We start from the raw sequence: 19,512 nt of genomic DNA, 5'->3' as shown, positions 1-19,512 counted from the left end.
TCACTATGTTCAAACGAGAACATCTACATCTATTGAATGCTTATTAAGTAGATAATATTATATTCAATGTATAAATGGAGAAAACGAGGCCCAGATGAGTTAGTTAATATTCAAGATAACTCAGAAATCAAAGGATTCTTACTTGGCACAGCTGTACTGGCCACTTACATAGGTAGATGAGAAATAGCGTGTGAGACATTGGAGGAAGGTATAGAAGGAACATGAGAGTAGAAGGAATTTGGGAAAGAAGCAAATAGAATGAGTGAGGATTAAGAAAATAAAAACAAAAACAAAAAACAGACTCACTCCATGCAAGTTGATTCAGACTCATAGCAACCCTGTAGCGCAAAGTAAAACTGTAACATAGGGTTTCCAAGGAGCAGCTGGTGAATTCGAACTGCCGACCTTTTGGGTAGCAACCAAGCTCTTAACCACTGAGCTACCAGGGCTCCTTTATCAGCCTAGTTTGTTAATGCATTTAAGAGAAAACTGATGGCCTAGTACTACTGAGAAATCCCAAAGGTCAGCCATTCAATTATATGGTGTAGCTGGGATTTGCATTCTTATGTCCCTGTTCTGAACTCATGCTTCTAACTTTTTTCTCTAGATGCATTTTTTTCCTCACGTACAAATTTCTACAGTTATCCACTCTGTGGTAAATTACACATTCTTTGTATCCTACTATTCTGTGAGATCTTTGAAAGCTAGAAATATGTTTTGTTAAACTAACTAGCATATAACACTGGCCTTAATACAATGAAGATGATGGGGAAGTGGCAATTCAAGTGAAATGAATTAAATTACACTAACCTATTTTAATCTGGAGCCCTGGTGGTGCAGTGGTTAAGTGTTCAGCTGTTAACCAAAAGGTCAGCAATTCAAATCCACTGACTCTCCTTGGAAACCCTATGGGGAATTTCTATTCTGTCCTGTAGGGTCGCAATGAGTCAGAATGGACTTGATGGTAAGGGGTTTAACCTATTTTAAGGCATGAATATTTTGCATCCATGTTAGAAAATCTGAATTTTTACAGTGACTAACCTTGTGATTTTGCACAAGTCACTTTCCTTTTCTGTACCTCTGTTTGATAATCTATGAAATAAAATATTGGATTACATTATCTCCAAAATGCTTTAAACTGGGACAGTCTACCACTTTATCAATACTTAAAAACTGCATTTTGTTATGTCCGTGTTTAGGTCCAGAGAGTCCTGATATAAAGCTTACATTGGACATGATCATTGGTCTCAGCACAGTCTCATCTCCATTTTACCCGGATTGTCTTTTCTCATTGCTATAGGGCATTCAGATAATTCACAGATAACCCCAATGGAAAACAGTATAGAGGTGACCGAATTCACTCTCGTGGGGATAACGGATGAACCTGAACTGCAGATCCCACTGTTTATAATCTTCTCTCTCATCTACCTTATCACTGTGGTTGGGAACCTGGGGATGATGGTGTTGATTCTCTTGGACTCTTGTCTCCACACTCCCATGTACTTTTTCCTCAGCTGTCTCTCTCTGCTGGATTTTGGTTACTCCTCAGCTGTCACACCCAAGGTGATGGCCAGGTTCCTTATAGGAGACAAGGTCATCTCCTACAATGCATGTGCTGCTCAGATGTTCTTTTTTGCAGCCTTTATCACTGCAGAAAATTTTCTATTGGCCTCAATGGCCTATGACCACTATGCAGCAGTATGTAAGCCCCTACATTATACCACCGTCATGACAACCAGTGTATATACACGTCTGGCCATAGGCTCCTATGTCTGTGGTTTCCTGGAAGCCCCTATCTACACTGGAGATATATTCAGTCTCTCCTTCTGTAGGTCCAATGTGGTTCATCACTTTTTCTGTGATGCTCCTCCTCTCCTGGCACTCTCATGCTCTAACCACTATATCAATCAGGTGGTTTCATCTTTTTTGGTGGGCATCAATGTCCTTTTTTCTATCCCGGTAATCTTGATCTCCTACCTGTTTATATTTACCACCCTCCTGAGGATGCGTTTATCCAAAGGATGCCAAAAGGCCTTTTCCACCTGTGCTTCCCACCTCACTGCAATCTTCATCTTCTATGGGGCAGGCATCTTCGTGTACTTACAACCCAGCTCCAGTCATTCCATGGACACAGACAAAATGGCATCTGTGTTCTATGCCATAGTCATCCCTATGCTGAATCCGCTTGTCTACAGTTTGAGGAACAAAGAGATCAAAAGTGCATTTAAAAAGGCTGTTGGGAAAGCAATGTCATCTATAGGAATCCTATTTTAATTATATACTTACGGATTGAATTGTGTCCCTCCAAAACGTGTGTCAACTTGGCTAGACCTTGATTCCCACAATTGTGTAATTGCCCACCATTTTGTCAGCTGATGTGATTTTCCTGTGTTGTAAATCCTGCATCTATGATATTAATGGGGCAGGACTCAATTTACAAGATTAGGTATGTTGAGTCAATCCCTTCTGAAATATAAAAGAGAGAAGCAAGCAGAGAGACGGGGGACCTCATGCCACCAAGAATGAAGAAGCAGGAGGGAAGCATGTCATTTGGACCCAGGTTCCTGTGCTGAGAAGCTCCTAGACTGGGGGAGAGTTGTGACAAGTACCTTCCCCCAAAGCCGACAGAGAGAGGAAGACTTCCCCTGGAGCTGGCATCCTGAATTTGGACTTTTAGCCTCCTAGACTGTGAGGGAATAAATTTCTCTTTGTTAAGGCCATCCACCTGTGGTATTGTCATTACAGCAGCACAGATAACTAAGACAGTCTATCTTTATAGTAGAATTCAAAATGGTTGTTTTGGTGTCTGATAATACATTCTTAAATATTATTTAATTATATTTTAAAATGAAATTTTCATATAAATTAGTTTTTAATAGGAATATTTCCAATGCATATAGCTTTTTTATTTTATTTTTATAAGTTTCTTCATGAAGAAATATTTCATTTTAAAGTATTTTAAATTGGTTCCAAATTCCTGAGTGTAGGTTTATTATTGAAGGTTTTTGTTCACTTGCTTGTGTTTGTTTTCGTGATTGTTTTTCAATGATAATGCCTTTATATGATCATATTTTTTTAGCTCAATTTCCATCTTTATCAACTCATTGCCAGAAAAAAATCTTTACATGAAAATTTTATTGAAGAAAGTGGACCACAGTATGTTATTAGGTGCTGTTGAGTCCATTTCGACTCATAGAGATCCCATGTGACCTAGTAGAGCTGCTCCATAGGGTTTTCTTTCTTTATTTATTTTTTTTAATCTTTAAGAGAGTAAATTGTGAGGTCTTCCTCCTGCTGCTGGGTGGATTGAACCACCAGTCTTTCATTAGCAGCCAAGCACTTAACCCTTGTGCCACCAGCCATAGTATAGGAACAGGGAATGGTTAATAAAAGTTAATTTACTGGATTAGGAATTTAGCAACATTTAATTTTAAGGTAACTCTGGGATCTTTGACCTCAGATGATAACCTCAGGACAGATTTTATGCTCCTCTTTATAGGGTCGCTATGATTCAGAATTGACTCGACAGCACTGGGTTTGGTTTGGTTTTGGTTTTATTCATGCATACAGACAGACCACCATCTTACAAGTCACCATCCAGTCTCCAATAAGAGACTGACCTGACCAGGTCCTTGGTGGTCTCCAAGAATGATCTAGCCTACTTTTTTCATTTTGTTGTGTTAGGACATTAAGAATCATCCAGAGGCCCTAGTGGTGCAATGGTTAAAGTGATTGACTGCTAACTGAAAGGTTGGTGGTTCGAAACCACCAGTGGCTCCACGAGAGAAAGATGTGGCAGGCTGCTTCCGTAGAGATTTATAGCCTTAGAAATCCTAGGGGGTAGCTCTGGCTAGTAATTATAAAGATGTCTAATAAAATGTTATCATATTTTATTGAGTCTAAACCAGATTAATTTGAATTATTAATATTCTGCATATTTACTTTTCTTTGAGTATTTCCTTTCTAGCCAAGTGAGTTGGAACACAGCATTTAAAATAATGTATCTCTAAACCTTGAACTCTTATGTGGCGAGTGAAGGATTTTTTTTCTATCTGGTCTCTGAAATCTAGAATTTAGGACTCCTGTGGTTTGACATGAAGTGCCAAAGGGTCTTGTCATGGCACGGTAGGGATATTTAAATGTATGAAACACATCTTTCAGAACCAAGCAGAAAAGTCACAGAAACAAATCTCCTTTCCTGATAGGGAAACTTAATCATTTTGTAGAAAAGGAATTGGGGGTCTCCATTATCCCCAAGTTCTCCTCATAAAATGCTAAAACCTACTTTTTTTTTTTTACCTAGAATAATTTAAATATAAAATAATCAGCCCTGGCTACATAATTTGTGGAGCTCATCTAAAAAAAAATGTGAGACCTCGTTAAAAAATTATTAAGAATTTCAAGCTGGCAAAAGAACATTAAACCAAGTGTGGGACATTCTAAGCACGAGCTCCTGTGTGGGAGGCACAAAGCGTATGATGGTGAAGTCATTTCTGAGAAGCCCACCTCTTCCGAGATATGTTGTTATGGTATGAAGTAAAGTAGATTCCAACTCATGGAGACCCTACAGGACAGAGTAGAACTGGCCCATAAGATTTCCTAGGCTGTAATCTTTACAGGAGCAGATCAATAGGTCTTCTCTCCTGTGGAGCCACTGGTGGGTTTGAACAGCCATCCTTTCATTTGTTGGCCAAGCACTTAACCTTTGTGCCACCAGAGCTCCTTTTCTAAGACACAGTCCTTTAAAAATTAGAATAACGTTGATATATAAAATTACTGATAGATAAAAAATTCGTATGGTATATATATATACCTTACATGAACTTTATATATACAGGCATATCTCAAAAATATTGCAGGTTTGGTTCCAGATGGTCGCAATAAAGTGAATATAGCAATAAAGCTAGTCACACAAATTTTTGGGTTTCCCAGTGCATATAAAAGTTATGTTTACACTATGTGGTAGTCCATTAAGTGTGCCATAACATTATGTCTAAAAAAATGTATATAACTTAATTAAAAAGTACTTTATTGTTAAAAAAATGCTAACCATCACCTGAGCCTTCAATGAGTCATAACCTTTTTGCTGGTGGAGGTCAGTCCTCAGTGTTGATGGCAACTGACTGGTCAGGGTGGTGGTTGTTACAGGTTGGGGTGGCTGTGGCAATTTCTTAAAATAAGACAATGAAGTTTGCCACATTGATTGACTCTTAATGAAAGATTTCTCTGTAGCATGCAATGCTGTTCAATAGCTTTTTACTCACAGTAGAACGTCTTTCAAAATTGAAGTCTGTCCTCTGAAATCCTGCCACTGCTTTATCAGCTAAGTTTACGTGATATTCTAAATCCTTTGTTGTCATTTTGACAATGTTCGCAGTATCTTCACTGTGAGTAGATTCTATCTCAAGAAACCACTTTCTTTGCTTATTTATAAGAAGCAGCTCCTCATCCTTATCATGAGATTGCAGCAACTCAGTCACATCTTTAGGTTCCAATTCTAATACCAGTTCTCTTGCTATTTCCACCACATTTGCAGTTACTTTCTCCACTCAAATCTTGAGCCCTTCAAAGTTATCCATGAGGGAAGAATCAACTTCTTCCAAACTCCTGTTAATGTTGATATTTTGAACTCTTCCCCTGAATCATGAATGTTCTTTATGGCATCTAGACTGGTGAATCCTTTCCAGAAGGTTTTCAATTTATTTTTTCTAGATCCCTCAGATGAATTGCTATTTAAGGCAACTAATGCCTTACAAAATGGTTTTCTTAAAAAATAAAACTTGAAAGTCAAAATTACTCCTTCATCCATGGGTTGCAGAATGCATGTTGTGTCAGCAGGCATGAAAATAACATTAATCTCCTTGCACATCTTCATTAGAGCTCTTGGGTAACGAGGTGCATTGTTAGTAAGCAGTGATATTTTGAAAGGAATCTTTTTTATGAGCAGTAGTTCTCAACAGTGGGCTTAAAATATTCAGTAAACCATGTTGTAAACAGCTGTACTGTCAGCCAGGCTTTGTTGTTCCATTTATAGAGGACAGGTAGAATAGATCTAGAATAATCCTTATGGGCCCTAGAATTTTCAGAATGGTAAATAAGCATTGGCTTCAACTTAAAGTCACCAGCTGCATTAGCTCCTAACAAAAGAGCCAGACTGTCCTTCGAAGCTTTGAGGCCAGGCATTAACTTCTCTCTAGATATGAAAGTCGTAGATGGGATCTTCTTCCAATATAAGGTTGTTTCAGCTACACTGAAAATCTGTTGTTTCGTGCGGCCACCTTCATCAATTGTCTTAGCTACATCTTCTTGATAGCTTGTTGCCGCTCCTGCATCAGCACTTGCTGCTTCGCCTTGCACTTTTATGTTATGGAGACGGCTTCTTTCCTTAAACTTCATGAACTAACATCTGCTCACTTTAAACTTTTCTTTTGCAGCTTCCTCACCTCTCTCAGCCTTCACAGAATTGAAGAGAGTTAGGGTCTTACTCTGGATTAGGCTTTGGCTTAAGGGAATGTTGTGGCTTGTTTGATTTTCTATCCAGACCACTAAAACTTTCTCCACATCAGCAATAAGGCTTTTTTGCTTTTTATTATTCCTGTATTTACTGGAGTAGTACTTTTAATTTCCTTCAAGAACTTTTCTTTTGTATTCACAACTTTGCTAACTGTTTGGTGCAAGAGGTCTAGCCTTCAGCCTATCTCAGCTTTTGACATGCCTTTCTCACTAAGCTTAATCATTTCTAGTTTTTGCTTTAAAGTGAGAGATGTGTGACTCTTCACTTGAATGCTTAAAGGCATCGTATCGTAATTAACTGGCCTAATTTCAATATTGTCATGTCTCAGGGCATAGGGAGGCCCAAGGAGAGGGAAAGGGGAATGGCTGATCAATGGAGCAGTAAGAACACACACAACATTTATCAATTAAGTTCACTGTCTTATATGGGTGCTGTTTATGATACCCCAAAACAATTACAATAGTAACATCAATGATCACTAATCACCATAACAGATATAATAATAATGAAAAAGTTTGAAATATTGTGAGAATTACCAAAAATGTGACATAGAGAAGTGAGCACATGCTGTTGGAAAAATGGCGTAGATAGATTTGCTCCACGCGGGATCGCCAAAAATATTCAGCTTGTAAAAAATGCAGTATCTGTGGAGTGCAATAAAGCAGACCATAATAAAATGCAGTATGCCTGTAGGTTGTCGCTTTGTGTCATCAAGTCAATTCTGACTCATAACAACCCTATAGAACAGAGTAGAACTACCTCATAGGGCTTCGTAGGTTGTAATCTTTATGGGAGCAGATTGCCAGGTCTTTTCTCCCACAGAGCCACTGGTGGGTTTAGCTACCAGCCTTTTGGTTGGCAGCCAAGCATTTATATATACATATATATATGTATGTATGTATAAAATACATGCATATTTTCCATATATCTCTCATATATATACCTAGAAGTAAATACTATTCTAAATTTTAAAAACTGTTCCCTAAAATATTACATATGTGAAAATTAAACCACAACCTCCTACATAACCAAAAGATCAAAGAGGAAATCACAAGATAAAGTAGAAAATACTTGGAGATGAATTAAAATAAAGACACAACATATCAAAATTTATTGGATGCAGCTAAAGTGGTACTTAAAGGAAAATTGATAACTCTTAAAATTTACATTAAAATAAGAAGAATGACCCTAAAACCAATAAACTAAATTTCTGCCCTAAAAAAACTGGGGGAAAGAAGAGCAAATTAAATCCAAAGCAAACAGACGAGGAAAATAAAGATCAGAGTGGATGTCAATGAAATAAAAGGAATAGAAGAACAATCACAAAACCAAAATTTGATTCTTTGAAAAGATCAACAAAATTGACAAAACTTACTCTAGATCAACCAACTGAAAAGAGAGAAAACTCAAATTACTAAAGTCAGGAATGAAAGAAGGGATATTGCTACCATCATTATAGAAATAAAAGTGTTCTTAAGGGAATCCTTTGAACCACTATATGCTAACTAATTAGGTAACTTAGATGAAAGTCCTATAAAGATGCAAACTACTAATATTAACCCAAGAAGAACTAAAAAATATGAATGGACCTATAACAAATAAAAAGATTGAAGTAATAATCAAAACTCTACCCACAAAGAAAGCTCAGGCACAGGTGGCTTCACTAATGAATTTCCTCAAACATTTAAAGAAGAATTAATTCCATATATTTCACAAACTTGTCTAAAATATAGAAGAGGAGGGAACACTCTCCAAATCATTCTGAGGTCAGTATTATCCTGATATCAAATCCAGACAAAGGCATCAGGAGAAAATAAAATTAAAGACCAATATCTTTTATGAAAATGGATGCAAAAATTCTTAATAAAATGTTAGCAAATCAAATCCAGCAGCATATATAGGAAATATACACCATGTACAACTAGGATTTACCCCAGGAATGAAATGTGGGCTCAATATCTGAAAATCAATTCATGTAATGTATCATATCAGTAGTATAAGGGACAAAACTCACATGATCACCTCAATAGATTCAGAAAAAAAACATTTGACTAACTTTAACATCTTTTCATGAAAAAACCAGTCAACAAAATAGAAATAGAAGAGAAATTCCTCATCCTGATAAAAGATATCTATGAAAAACCCAGAGCTATAAACATTCTTAATGGTAAAAGACTGACTGGATTTCCCTAAGATTAGAAAGATGGCCAGGATATGGGTTCTCACAACTTCTATTCAGCATTGTAGAGGAGGCCCTCTCCAGGGCTTTTAGGGAAGAAAATGAAATAAAAGACATCCAGATGGGAAAAAAAAGAAGTGATCTCTATTTGCAGATGACAAAATCTTGTAGACAGTAAATCCTAAGAAATCCACTAAAAAAGTATTAAAACAAAAGAATGAGTTCAGCAAGGTTACCGGATACAAGACAAAAACACAAAATCAATTGTATTTCCATATACAGTGAACAGGAAACCCTGATTGCATAGTGGTTAAGGGTTTGTTTGGCAGCTAACCAAAAAGTCGGCAGTTCAGATTCAACAGGCACTCCTTGGAAACCCTATGGGGCAGTTCTACTCTGTCCTGTAAGGTCACTATGAATCAGAATCAACTCAATGTCAACAGGTTTGGTTCGGTTTTTTATAATGAACAATATAAAAACAAATTAAGAAAACAATTCCATTTACAATTGAGGTCCATGAGAAATTCTCCTCCTGAAGGAAATCGTAGTCTTAGACTAGAAGAACCAAAACAATTTTGAAGAACAACACTCTATTTCCTTTTCAGACTTATTATAAAACTGCAATAATCAAATAGTGTGGAATTGGAGAAGTAATGGAATGGAATAGAGAGCCCAGAAATATATCAATACTGATATATATGGTCAGTTGATAGTTGACAAAATTTGCAAAGGCAGTTTTTAACAGAAAGTACAGTCTTTTTAACCCATTTGATGGACTTCTTGGATATCAATAAACAAAAATATTCAAACAATCAAACAAAAAAAAAACTTTATATATACCTCACACTTTATTAAAAAATTAACTCAAAATGGCTTATAGACCTAAAGATGAAGCTAAAACTACACAACTTTAAGGCTAAACCAATGGAGAGAATCTCAGTGACTTTGGGTTAGGTAAAGATTTTTTTGGAAAGATACCAAAATAGATCTATTAAAGAAAAAAAAATTCTTAAATTGAAGTTTATTAAGACATCTTGATTAAATATTTGCTCTTTGAAGGATGGTATTAAAAGAACAAACAGACAAAACAAACAAACAAAACCAAAGTGTGAAGGCTAAGGGTACACGTTTTAAAATTCTTCTTACTTGAATATGAATCTTGAATCTCTTTCTTGCTAGATATGAACTTCTGGAAGCCACATTAAAAAAAAAAAAAACAGTGCTGTAGAGTCGATTCTGACTCATAGCGACCCTATAGGACAGAGTAGAACTGCCCCATAGAGTTTCCAAGGAGCGCCTGGCAGATTCGAACTGCTGATCCTTTGGTTAGCAGCCGTAGCACTTAACCACTACGCCACCAGGGTTTCCTTTAATAGAAATAGCCTTTCTATATATGACTTTTAATATTGTATTTTGCTTTATCTTATTTGTATGTAAAAATAAATAGGTTTTGTAGTTAAAAAAAAATTAACCTTCATAGCACTCGTTTCAAAGATCGTGATTTTAGATTTATTATTGCTCTCTTGTTTCTTTGTCTTTAATGAAAGCGTATGCCTTTACATGTGCATTTGTTTTCCTATCTAGATTTATATCTTAATGACTTATTATACAGAAATAATATTGTTTATACAACAATTTTAATACGGTAAGCAAACCAGAATATAGGAAGAAGAAAAAGCATTAAGCCACTGAAATAAAAATATAACATTTAATTTTTAAATTTTAAGCACTAAGAATACCAAAAGTATTCATAACTTATTTAAACATAAATACTATGAATTTGTTAATGTACAAATCTGCTAGTATTTTGAGTGTCGCTATGTTAATTTTTTTGAATCTACGTGTACCCCATGTGTTGACCTTTCCAAGATTATCACAGTACATCTTATTTTAATTTTTTGAAATTAAGGGTGTTTCAGGAGACATATTTTTCTGCCTTGTTGGTAGCTATACATTGACTTTCAGACCTCGTAGAAGCAGTTCTCATCTTTGTCAATTTTTTTTCATTTTTAAAATAATTTATTTTATTTTGAAAATATACACAGCAGAACATACACCAATTCAACAATTTTTACATGTACAATTCAAGTTGCACAATCACTCTCACCCTCCTTTTTTGAATTATTCCTCCTCCATTAACAAACTCACTGGCCCCTAAGCTTCCTATCTAACCTTTCAAGTTGCTGATGTCAATTTGATCCCATCTAGATAGTGCTTTAAAAGAGCACAATTCTCAAGGCAGGCGTTCTTTACTAGTTAAACTAAACTCATGTTTGGTTTTAAGACTTCAGAGAATACTTTTGGTTTAAAGCTTAAGTCTTAAACATGATCTCAGGGCAATAACTGTGAGAGCTCATCCAACTTCAATGGCTCCAGAAAGTCTGTATTTCACAAGAATTTGAAATTCTGTTCTACATTTTCCCCCTTTTAATATGAATTCTTCTATAGAATCTTTGATCTAAATGTTCAGTAATGGTAGCCATGCACCATCTAGTTCCTTTGGTCTCACAGCAAAGGAGGCAGGTGTTCATAGAGGCAATTAGTCATGCATTCCATTTCCTCCTCTTATTCCTGATTCTCCTTTTTTTGTTGCTCCAAGTGAATAGAGACCAATTGTTGTACCTTGGATGGCCACTTGCAAACTTTTAAGACCCCGGCACTATGGAATGAACAGTTGTCATTTTTTACAGCCACGAAATCTTGGAAACCATATCCTCCACAGCGTCAGATTAAAGTATCTCATATTTTTACCAGAGAATGATATTATTGCCTTTAATTAACAACAAAAAAATTGATATTCCCTTTTTCAAAGAAATGCTTGGGGAAGAAGTATAAAATACGGATTAAGAGCTTAAAATTTGGGGTCTGACTCCCTGAATTTGAATCTGGGCTGCATTATCTACTAGTTGTCTGACTCAGACAAGTTATTTATTCTAGATATGCCTTAGTTTCTTTATTTTATCTGTATTTTCCATGAATTTGTCAGACTTTTCCATGAATTTGTCTATTTTTTCCTCATTTTTATCTGCTTTTTGCTTCAACTCTTGGATAACTCTGAATATGAGAGATTTGAATTCCCTATAAGGTAGTTCTAGTGCCTTTTCTTCTACTGGAAAGCCATCTGGCGTTTTATTTTGGATGCCCCCTGGAAACATGTTGTCCTGTTTTTTTTTAAATATGTGTTGGTATTTTCTGTTGTCTTTGGGACATTCAGTAATTATTTTCTTCATTTAATGATTGTAGATTTGTTTGTTTTGTCCTGATTTTTTGTTTTATTTGTTTAAGTCTGAGCAGGCAGGCTGTGTGTTGTTTCCTCATCTATGATCACGACAGTTTTCACCTCCTTGTCCATTGGGCAGGGCCAGTCGCTCAGCTATGGTGCAGCAGAGCAGGTGCAGCTGAAGGGGAGAGGCTGGGATGGGCTGTTTGTGGCATGTACTAGGGCTGTCAGGGTAGGCCGGGAATCAGTGCAGGGCAGGTTCCTGTAGGCTGTGCCTGTGCTGCTCAGGGGTCTGATCTTCAGTGCATGGTACAGGTAGGCAAGAAGGAGGGGGGAAGTTGTGATGTGTGGAGATAAGATGGGTATGAGAAAGAACAGAGAGAGGAGAGAGAAACAGTAGCCAAAACAAGTAAACAAACAAACAACAACACAAAAAAGAAACAAACAAACAAAAAGAGTGCTAAGGGAGCTTGCCATTGGAGTGGAAAGGCAAGAAAACAAGAAAGGGAGAAAATCAAAAAGGAAAAAGAGAAAAATTAGAAAAAAAAGAAGAAAGAAAAGAAAAGCCCCCAGGGATCCCACTGGTACAGCTGTGAAGACTGGGGAAGTGACTCCCAGACTGCACAGTACAGCCTGGCTAGAAGGAGCTCCCAACCATGGAAAGAAAAAGAAAACAAACAAACAAAACAGTACAAACCAAACCAAACAAAAAAGAAATGCCCCCAGGTATCCCACCAGCGTGGCTGCAGAAACCAGGGAAGTAGCTCCCAAGCCAGGCTGTACAACCTGGCTAGAAGGGACTCCCAAGCCTCGAAAAGAAAAAGAAAAGAAAGAAACAAACAAACAAAACAAAAACAAACAAACAAATACCTGGGGATGCCACCAGCATGGTGGTACAGTCGGGGAAAGCAATTCCCCAGCCCAGCGGCACTATGCAGCCTTTCAAGAGGAAGCAAAGCTGGCACACAGAGCCAGGCGTTTGGGACAAAGGAGGGGAGGTGGTGGTGAGAGGCAGGAAAGAAACCAAAAGAAGCCCAGAAAACAACACCAGCAACAAACGAATGGCACTGATTGAGCTGGTCATTGTGGGCGGGGCAAACTCAAGCAGCAAGGGGCCAGAGCTGGTGCCTCCCAGCCAAGAGACTGCAGCTGGTAGGACTTGGTGGAGGTAGAGCACGGGGGAGAAGGATAGGGGATGGGAAAGGCATATCATTGTTTACGGGGTGATCTGTCTCCTGCTGGGAGCTCTGTGAAGCTGCTTTCCTGTACTCCCTGTCTGCCCATCTCTGACAGGAGTCCAAGGTGGCAAATCCCTGCTGCCTTAGCTGATACAGGACCTCCGCAGTTTCTCCCCTTGCTCTATGTTCACTGTTCTTTATTCCATTCGGTTCTTGGCTGAGTTCTTTATCTCTTCATTTGACACTTAAGGCTCCAGGACTGGTGTTTGTCTCTGTTAGTTTTCTGAGTCTTTGTTGTGCCTCTGTCCATAGCGCCATGTTGGCTCTGCCTCTCAGTTTCTTTATGTTAAAAATTGAGTTGTTGTGCGGATTATGTGAAATAATACATTTAATGTACTTAGAAAGGTGCCTAGCACATAGTAAGCACTCTCTCCATGAATGCTAATTTTTATTATAGTAATTATAACATGCATACTTACTTTACACTCACTAAAAGTGATCATACATCAAGAACAAAACTTTGATAATATAAAATTATACTCATTGCTTATGCAAATAAGCAGAGTGATTCTAAGATTCTAATGGAAAATGAAAACTGCACCAAAACACATAGTAAATATGGCTTTTAATTAATCTACAAGATATGATATGTAACAACTATTTACTTGAGTAAAATCTTTTGGGTTAATTTTAAAAATATTAGTGATTTCATAAAAAGCCGGTAAATACTCTTCAAAACTGTCAAGTTCATCAAAAACAGGGAAAGACTCTGAAATTCAAGTACCAGAAGAGATTAAGGAGATGTGACAACTAAATGCAAGAAAAGAGTATTAGTGGAAAACTAATAAAATTTGAACAATGGCTGAAGTTAATAATAATGTGCCAATGTTGGTTTCTTGGTTTTGACAAATGTACCATGGTGATAAAAGGTTTGAAACAGTACAGAATTTGTTTCTGATGGCCATTGTAACAAATTACCACAAATTTGGTGGTCTAAAACAACGGGTATTTATTATCCCAGATTCTGGAGTTCAGAAGTCTGAACTGAGTATCATTGGGCCAAAATCAATGTTTTGGTATGGCAATTCTCCCTCTGGCACTCTAGGGGAGACTCTGTCCCTCGCCTCTTCCAGATTCCAGTGTTCACCAGCATGTCTTGACGTACGGATGCATCACTCCATTTTCTGCCTCTGTGGTCACATTGCCTTCTCTTCTTTCTCTGGTCAAATCTCCCTGTCACTCTGTTAGAAGGATACATGTGATTGTGTTTAGGGCCCACCCAATAAACCAGGATAATCTCCCCACCTCAAAATCCTTAATTTAATCATATCTTCCAAGTTCTTTTTTGTCATATTAGACAAGCTTCACAGGTCCCAGGAGTTAGAACATGGATAGATTTTTTGGGATCCATTATGCAACCTGGAAACACTGGTGGTGTAGTGATTAAGTGCTACGGCTGCTGACCAAAGACTCGGGAGTTTGAATCCATCAGGTGCTCCTTGGAAACTCTATGGGGCAGTTCTACTCTGTCCTATGGGGTCACTATGGGTTGGAATCGACTCGACGGCACTGGGTTTTTGGTTTATTAGTCAACCCACCACAGGGTTATGTAAGAACACTCTGCACTATCTTTGAAAGCTTTTGGTGAGTTTAAAACAATTCTGAAAAGAAATAAGTTATTTCAAATAAAAATTAAAAAATGGTTCTGACAGGAGAAACATTACCATCAAAGACAGACATGAACCTATGTGTTATGCCATAACAAAAAACCCCACTGTCGTTGAGTCAGTTCTGGCTCATAGCAACCCCATAGGGTTTCCAAGGTTGTAAATCTCTATAGAAGCAGCCTGCCACATCTTTCTCCTGCAGAGCCGCTGGTGGTTTCCAACTGCCGAACTTTTGGTGAAAAGTTGATCGCTTTAACCACTGCAACTATTGGCATGACCCTGTTAGTACATTTAAGTGCAATCTCACAAATACTGAGATGTTGAGGCCTCTAACCATCTAGAGATACAAAAGAAGACATGGGTGCACATTTCTGTGGGTAGCTTTAGTATAGAATTGAGCTCCCAGAAGATAAAATTAAATACATAAGGGTTATGTACTGTAATAGCATATTGAATGTATGTTATGTTTATTACTGACAGATGTTTGGCATGTTTATACTCTATATGGACATTTAGGATCAGTGAAGTTAATTGGATAATCAGCATGTAAGAAGTAATTTTCCAAGTTAAATCAGATATTAAAATTCTAAATTACCATATATTTAATATCTTTTATGATTTACTAACTAGTCTTTATTTGCCATTTAATAAGATACCATCTTTAAGTAAAAACTATGAAATCAAGAGATAATCCACTTGATAATATGATTCCCAGAAAACCATTATTAGTGAGGTCTAAAATTAGTGAGGGCAAGCACTGAATAAGGAATCCTGGTAGTGCAACTCTTAAGTGCTCAGCTGCTAACAGAAAGGTTGGCAGTTCAAACCCATTCAGTGGCTCTTTGGGAGAAAGGCTTGGTGATCCGCTCCTGTAAAGATTACAGCCTAGAAAGCCCTAGAGGGAGTTCTAATCTGTCACATGGGGTCACTATGAGTCATAATTGACTCAACAGCATCTAACAACAACAAGCACTGAATGAGAATGTAGATAAAAATATTTCAACAGAGCAGAAAATTAGCCATGATTCTTGAAATGATCTAAAAATCTATCTAGAAGGTTTATTTTATGGGAAATACACTGTAACTATCAATGGTTCAAAGATTCAGCATATGGATACACTTGGACTTAAAGCTTAATTCATTTATTCATTCATTTAACAAATATTTATTGAGAATATACTATAAACCAAATATTCCTTCTATTTACTAAAGATCATGTTGAGGAAAAAAAAACATAAAGCCCTTGTTCTCATGGAGTTTACATTGTAGTTGGGGGAGGTAGACAATAAAAGAAAGCGAACTAACAAATGCACAATAGGGGAGTATCAATAAGGACTATGAAGAAGAATGCAGGGCGAGAGGACAGTGTACATGGGAAAGGAGAAGGTATTTTATAAAAATGGTCAAGGAACACCTCTATGATAGGGTAACATTTAGGCAGAGACCTGAAGGGAGTAAGGAAACACTCCAGTCCGAGGGAATAGCAAGTACAAAGGCCCTGAGTGGGTCACACCTGGTATTGTCAAGGAATAACAAGGAAATCGGTGTGAATGAAGTGGATTGGAAGACTGAGGAAGTGACAAAAGATAATGTAACTCAACTGAAGTATGAATGAGTAAGCATCATTAATCATTTCAAAGCCTTTGCTGACAGAAAGATGTACAACATAATTAATATTCTCAGTGTATCTTCAAACAGCATGAAAAGTTGGTGATGTTGCTCTTAGGTGCCATCCTCATTCAGGTATGACATCTCTGGGCATAATGTTTTCTTTTTTCTAGATGACAGTCTTTTGAGGAGGTAAACGTATCACCTCATGAAGTGAAGTACATGTGGGCCCTAAAATATGAGTCGCTGGATGGAGAAGATCTGAGATGAATGAAACTGAGTCATGTCAATCCCACACCATTAAAATCCCAGTCCTAGAGACAATTTTGCCTTCTCAATAACCTTGAATGCACTCTTTACCTCCTTGTTCCTCAGGCTATAGACCACAGGGTTCAGCATGGGGATGACTATGGCATAGAACACAGATGCCATTTTATCCATGTCCATGGAGTGACTGGAGCTGGGCTGTAAGTACATGAAAGTGACTGCCCCATAAAACATGGAGACAGCAGAGAGGTGGGAAGCACAGGTGGACAAAGCTTTTGGTGTCCCTGAGCTGAATGTATCTTCAAGGTGGTGATAAATATGAACAGGTATGAAATCAAGATAACCAGAAGAGCAAAAAGGACATTGAAAGTTGACACAAAAACAAGAACCAGCTCCCTAATGTGTTTATCAGAGCAAGAGAGAGCCATGACTGCTGGAACATCACAGAAAAAGTGCTGGATCATATTGGACCTGCATAAAGAAAGACTGAATATGTCCCCAACATGGAAGCAGGCATTCAGGAAACCACAGACATAGGAGCCTATGGTCAGATGTGTGCATACACTGGTCGTCATGGTGGTGGTGTAATGCAGTGGTTTACACACTGCTGTGTAACGGTCATAGGCCATTGAGGCCAAGAGGTAATTTTCCACTGTTGCAAAGTCTACAAAAAAGAACATTTGAGCAGCACATGCATTGTAGGAGATGATACTGTCTCCTACAAGGAACCCAGCCATGACCTTAGGAGTGACAGCTGAGGAGTAACCAAAGTCCACCAGCGAGAGATTACTGAGGAAAAAGTACATGGGAGTGTGGAGACGAGAGTTCAGCAGAATCAATGTCATCATCCCCAGGTTCCCAAACACACTGATGAGGTAAATGAGGGTGAACAAGATAAAGAGAGGGACTTGAAGTCCTGGAGTGTTGGTGAGACCCACTAGGATGAACACAGTCACCTCTGTAGTGTTCTCCATGGGAACCATGACATGCCCTGCAGTAGGAAGAAATTAAAGAACAGTTGGTTAATGGAAAATGTATTTTGCTGAAATTAAAATATAAGTACTCCATTATTTCATTATGATAGTAATTCATTCTTTACCATTCTCTGATCTAAAACATGGATTTGCCAAAATAAATGGATGCATAAATTATTTATGTAGTTATAGACTGTGAAACAGGAGATTCCTCACAAATCACATGGCCAACTTCCCACTTTTTGTAAATGGATAAACTGAGGTGCAGAAAGAAGTTAGAAATTTCCTAAGTCGCATATTTTCAATAAATACTTTGCCTGGATCAGATCACCTGGGTCCCTTAACAGCTAACATTTATTGAGTGCTCACATTTCAGGTACTACTCCAGGCTATTTATTTTTTTTAATTTATTTATATAACGTTTAATATGTTTAATCCCCTGAACAAGCCAATAAAAGGCTATTTTGTGCAAGTTTACATGAGTGTCAACTGAACCAAGCTTTGGACCCAGGCAGAATAGTTACCATGACCCATGCTCTTAACTGAAATGTAATTAAATTTAATGGAAACCCTGGTGGTGTAGTGATTAAGTGCTGTGGCTGCTAACCAAAGGGTTGGCAGTTCAGATCCACCAGGCGCTCCTTGGAAACTCTATGGGGCAGTTCTACTCTGTCCTATAGGGTCGCCATGAGTCAGAATTTACTCGACAGCACTGGGTTTGGTTTTTGTTTTTGGGTTCACATTTACTCATTAAGTCCATTACCAAGGCTATTGTGTGGGGTTGCACAGTGAAGTAACAGATATATATATATATATATACCTCACACTTCTTTCAGTTTGTAGTACTGTGGGGGCTTGCATGTTGCTGTGATGCTGGAAGCTATGCTCTGGGTATTCAAATATGTACAGGGTCACCCACGGCAGACAGGTTTCAGTTGAGCTCCCAGACTGAGTAGGAAGAAGGACCTGACGGTCTGCTTCTGAAAATAATTAGCCAGTGGAAACCTTATGAATAGCTGCAGATTATTGTCTGATATAGTGCTGGAAGATGAAATCCTCAGGCTGCAAGGCACTCAAAAGTCATCACGCTCAGTAAAGTAGACAGTCAGTGAAAAAGAAGTAGACTTTCAATGAGATAGATTGACACAGTGGCTGCAACAGTGGGCTCCAGCGTAACAATTATTGTGAGGATGGTTCAGGAAGAGCAGGTGTTTTATTCTGTTGTACATGTGGTCTCTATGAGTTGGAACCAACTCAATGGCACCTAACAACAACATATATATATATGTTCATATATATATGAAGCAGTAGAATTGCTGCAGCAGTAAGGGCATATACAACCAGCAAAGAGTTTTGAAGAGGTCTGGCATTGAGTGTAAGAGCCTAGGCTCTAGGAAGAGGTGCATATGCATTCAAATAGCAGCCCCACCTTTTAGTACCCAAGAGGTACTGGACCTCAAGTAACTTCTTTGCACCTCACTTTCTCTGTCTGTACAACAAAGATGGTAATTTTCAGAAGAGATTACTATGAGAAACGAAATCCTGTGTAAAAACGTTGAGCACACTGTGGGCTCTCAGCAGAGTCTTGATGAGTACTTTCTGTAATATTATTATTGGAATGGAGTGATGGTCTCCATCTCAGCTCAGGAAAGATGGGTGGCAACATGCAGGGCTTCAAGTTGTGGGTGAGTTTCAAGTCTGGTAACCTCATTCCTCAATTTGCCTTTCCTCGCACATGAGGTCCACTTGAACCATTCTTGTACCCTCCCGTGTTCCTCATTCTGTGCCAGCCATTCCATGTGAGAATGTGAGGATCATCAGTCTTTTACTTAAACTTTCTTCAGATCTGTATTTAAATGCATTTCTTTATCTAAAACTACTTCTTACTGTAATCATTAGCTGGAT

General features: G+C 37.9%; 2 protein-coding genes across 2 annotated transcripts; one reads left to right on the top strand and one right to left on the bottom strand.

Moving 5' to 3' along the window:
* Positions 1-1,326: 1,326 nt before the first annotated feature.
* On the top strand, positions 1,327-2,274 carry LOC126080850 (olfactory receptor 5B12-like). The gene has a single exon (XM_049892038.1). The coding sequence runs from the start codon at positions 1,330-1,332 to the stop codon at positions 2,272-2,274; it is 945 nt and encodes a 314-aa protein (XP_049747995.1). The 5' UTR covers positions 1,327-1,329.
* Positions 2,275-16,666: 14,392 nt separating this feature from the next.
* Positions 16,667-17,607, bottom strand: LOC126080837 (olfactory receptor 5B2-like). Its single transcript, XM_049892024.1, is given in 2 exon segments — positions 16,667-16,905; positions 16,908-17,607. Coding segments are annotated over 2 exon segments (939 nt in total).
* Positions 17,608-19,512: the final 1,905 nt, after the last annotated feature.

The sequence above is a fragment of the Elephas maximus genome, chromosome 7 (assembly GCF_024166365.1).
Source record: "Elephas maximus indicus isolate mEleMax1 chromosome 7, mEleMax1 primary haplotype, whole genome shotgun sequence".
Taxonomy (NCBI): Eukaryota; Metazoa; Chordata; class Mammalia; order Proboscidea; family Elephantidae; genus Elephas; species Elephas maximus.
Note: the sequence above shows the minus strand (reverse complement) of the source record. Positions and strands in the feature narration are given on the sequence as shown.

What these genes read in the sequence shown, in the direction of transcription:
- LOC126080850 (XM_049892038.1), top strand. Translation starts at nt 1,330, where the DNA reads ATGGAAAACAGTATAGAGGTGACCGAATTCACTCTCGTGGGGATAACG.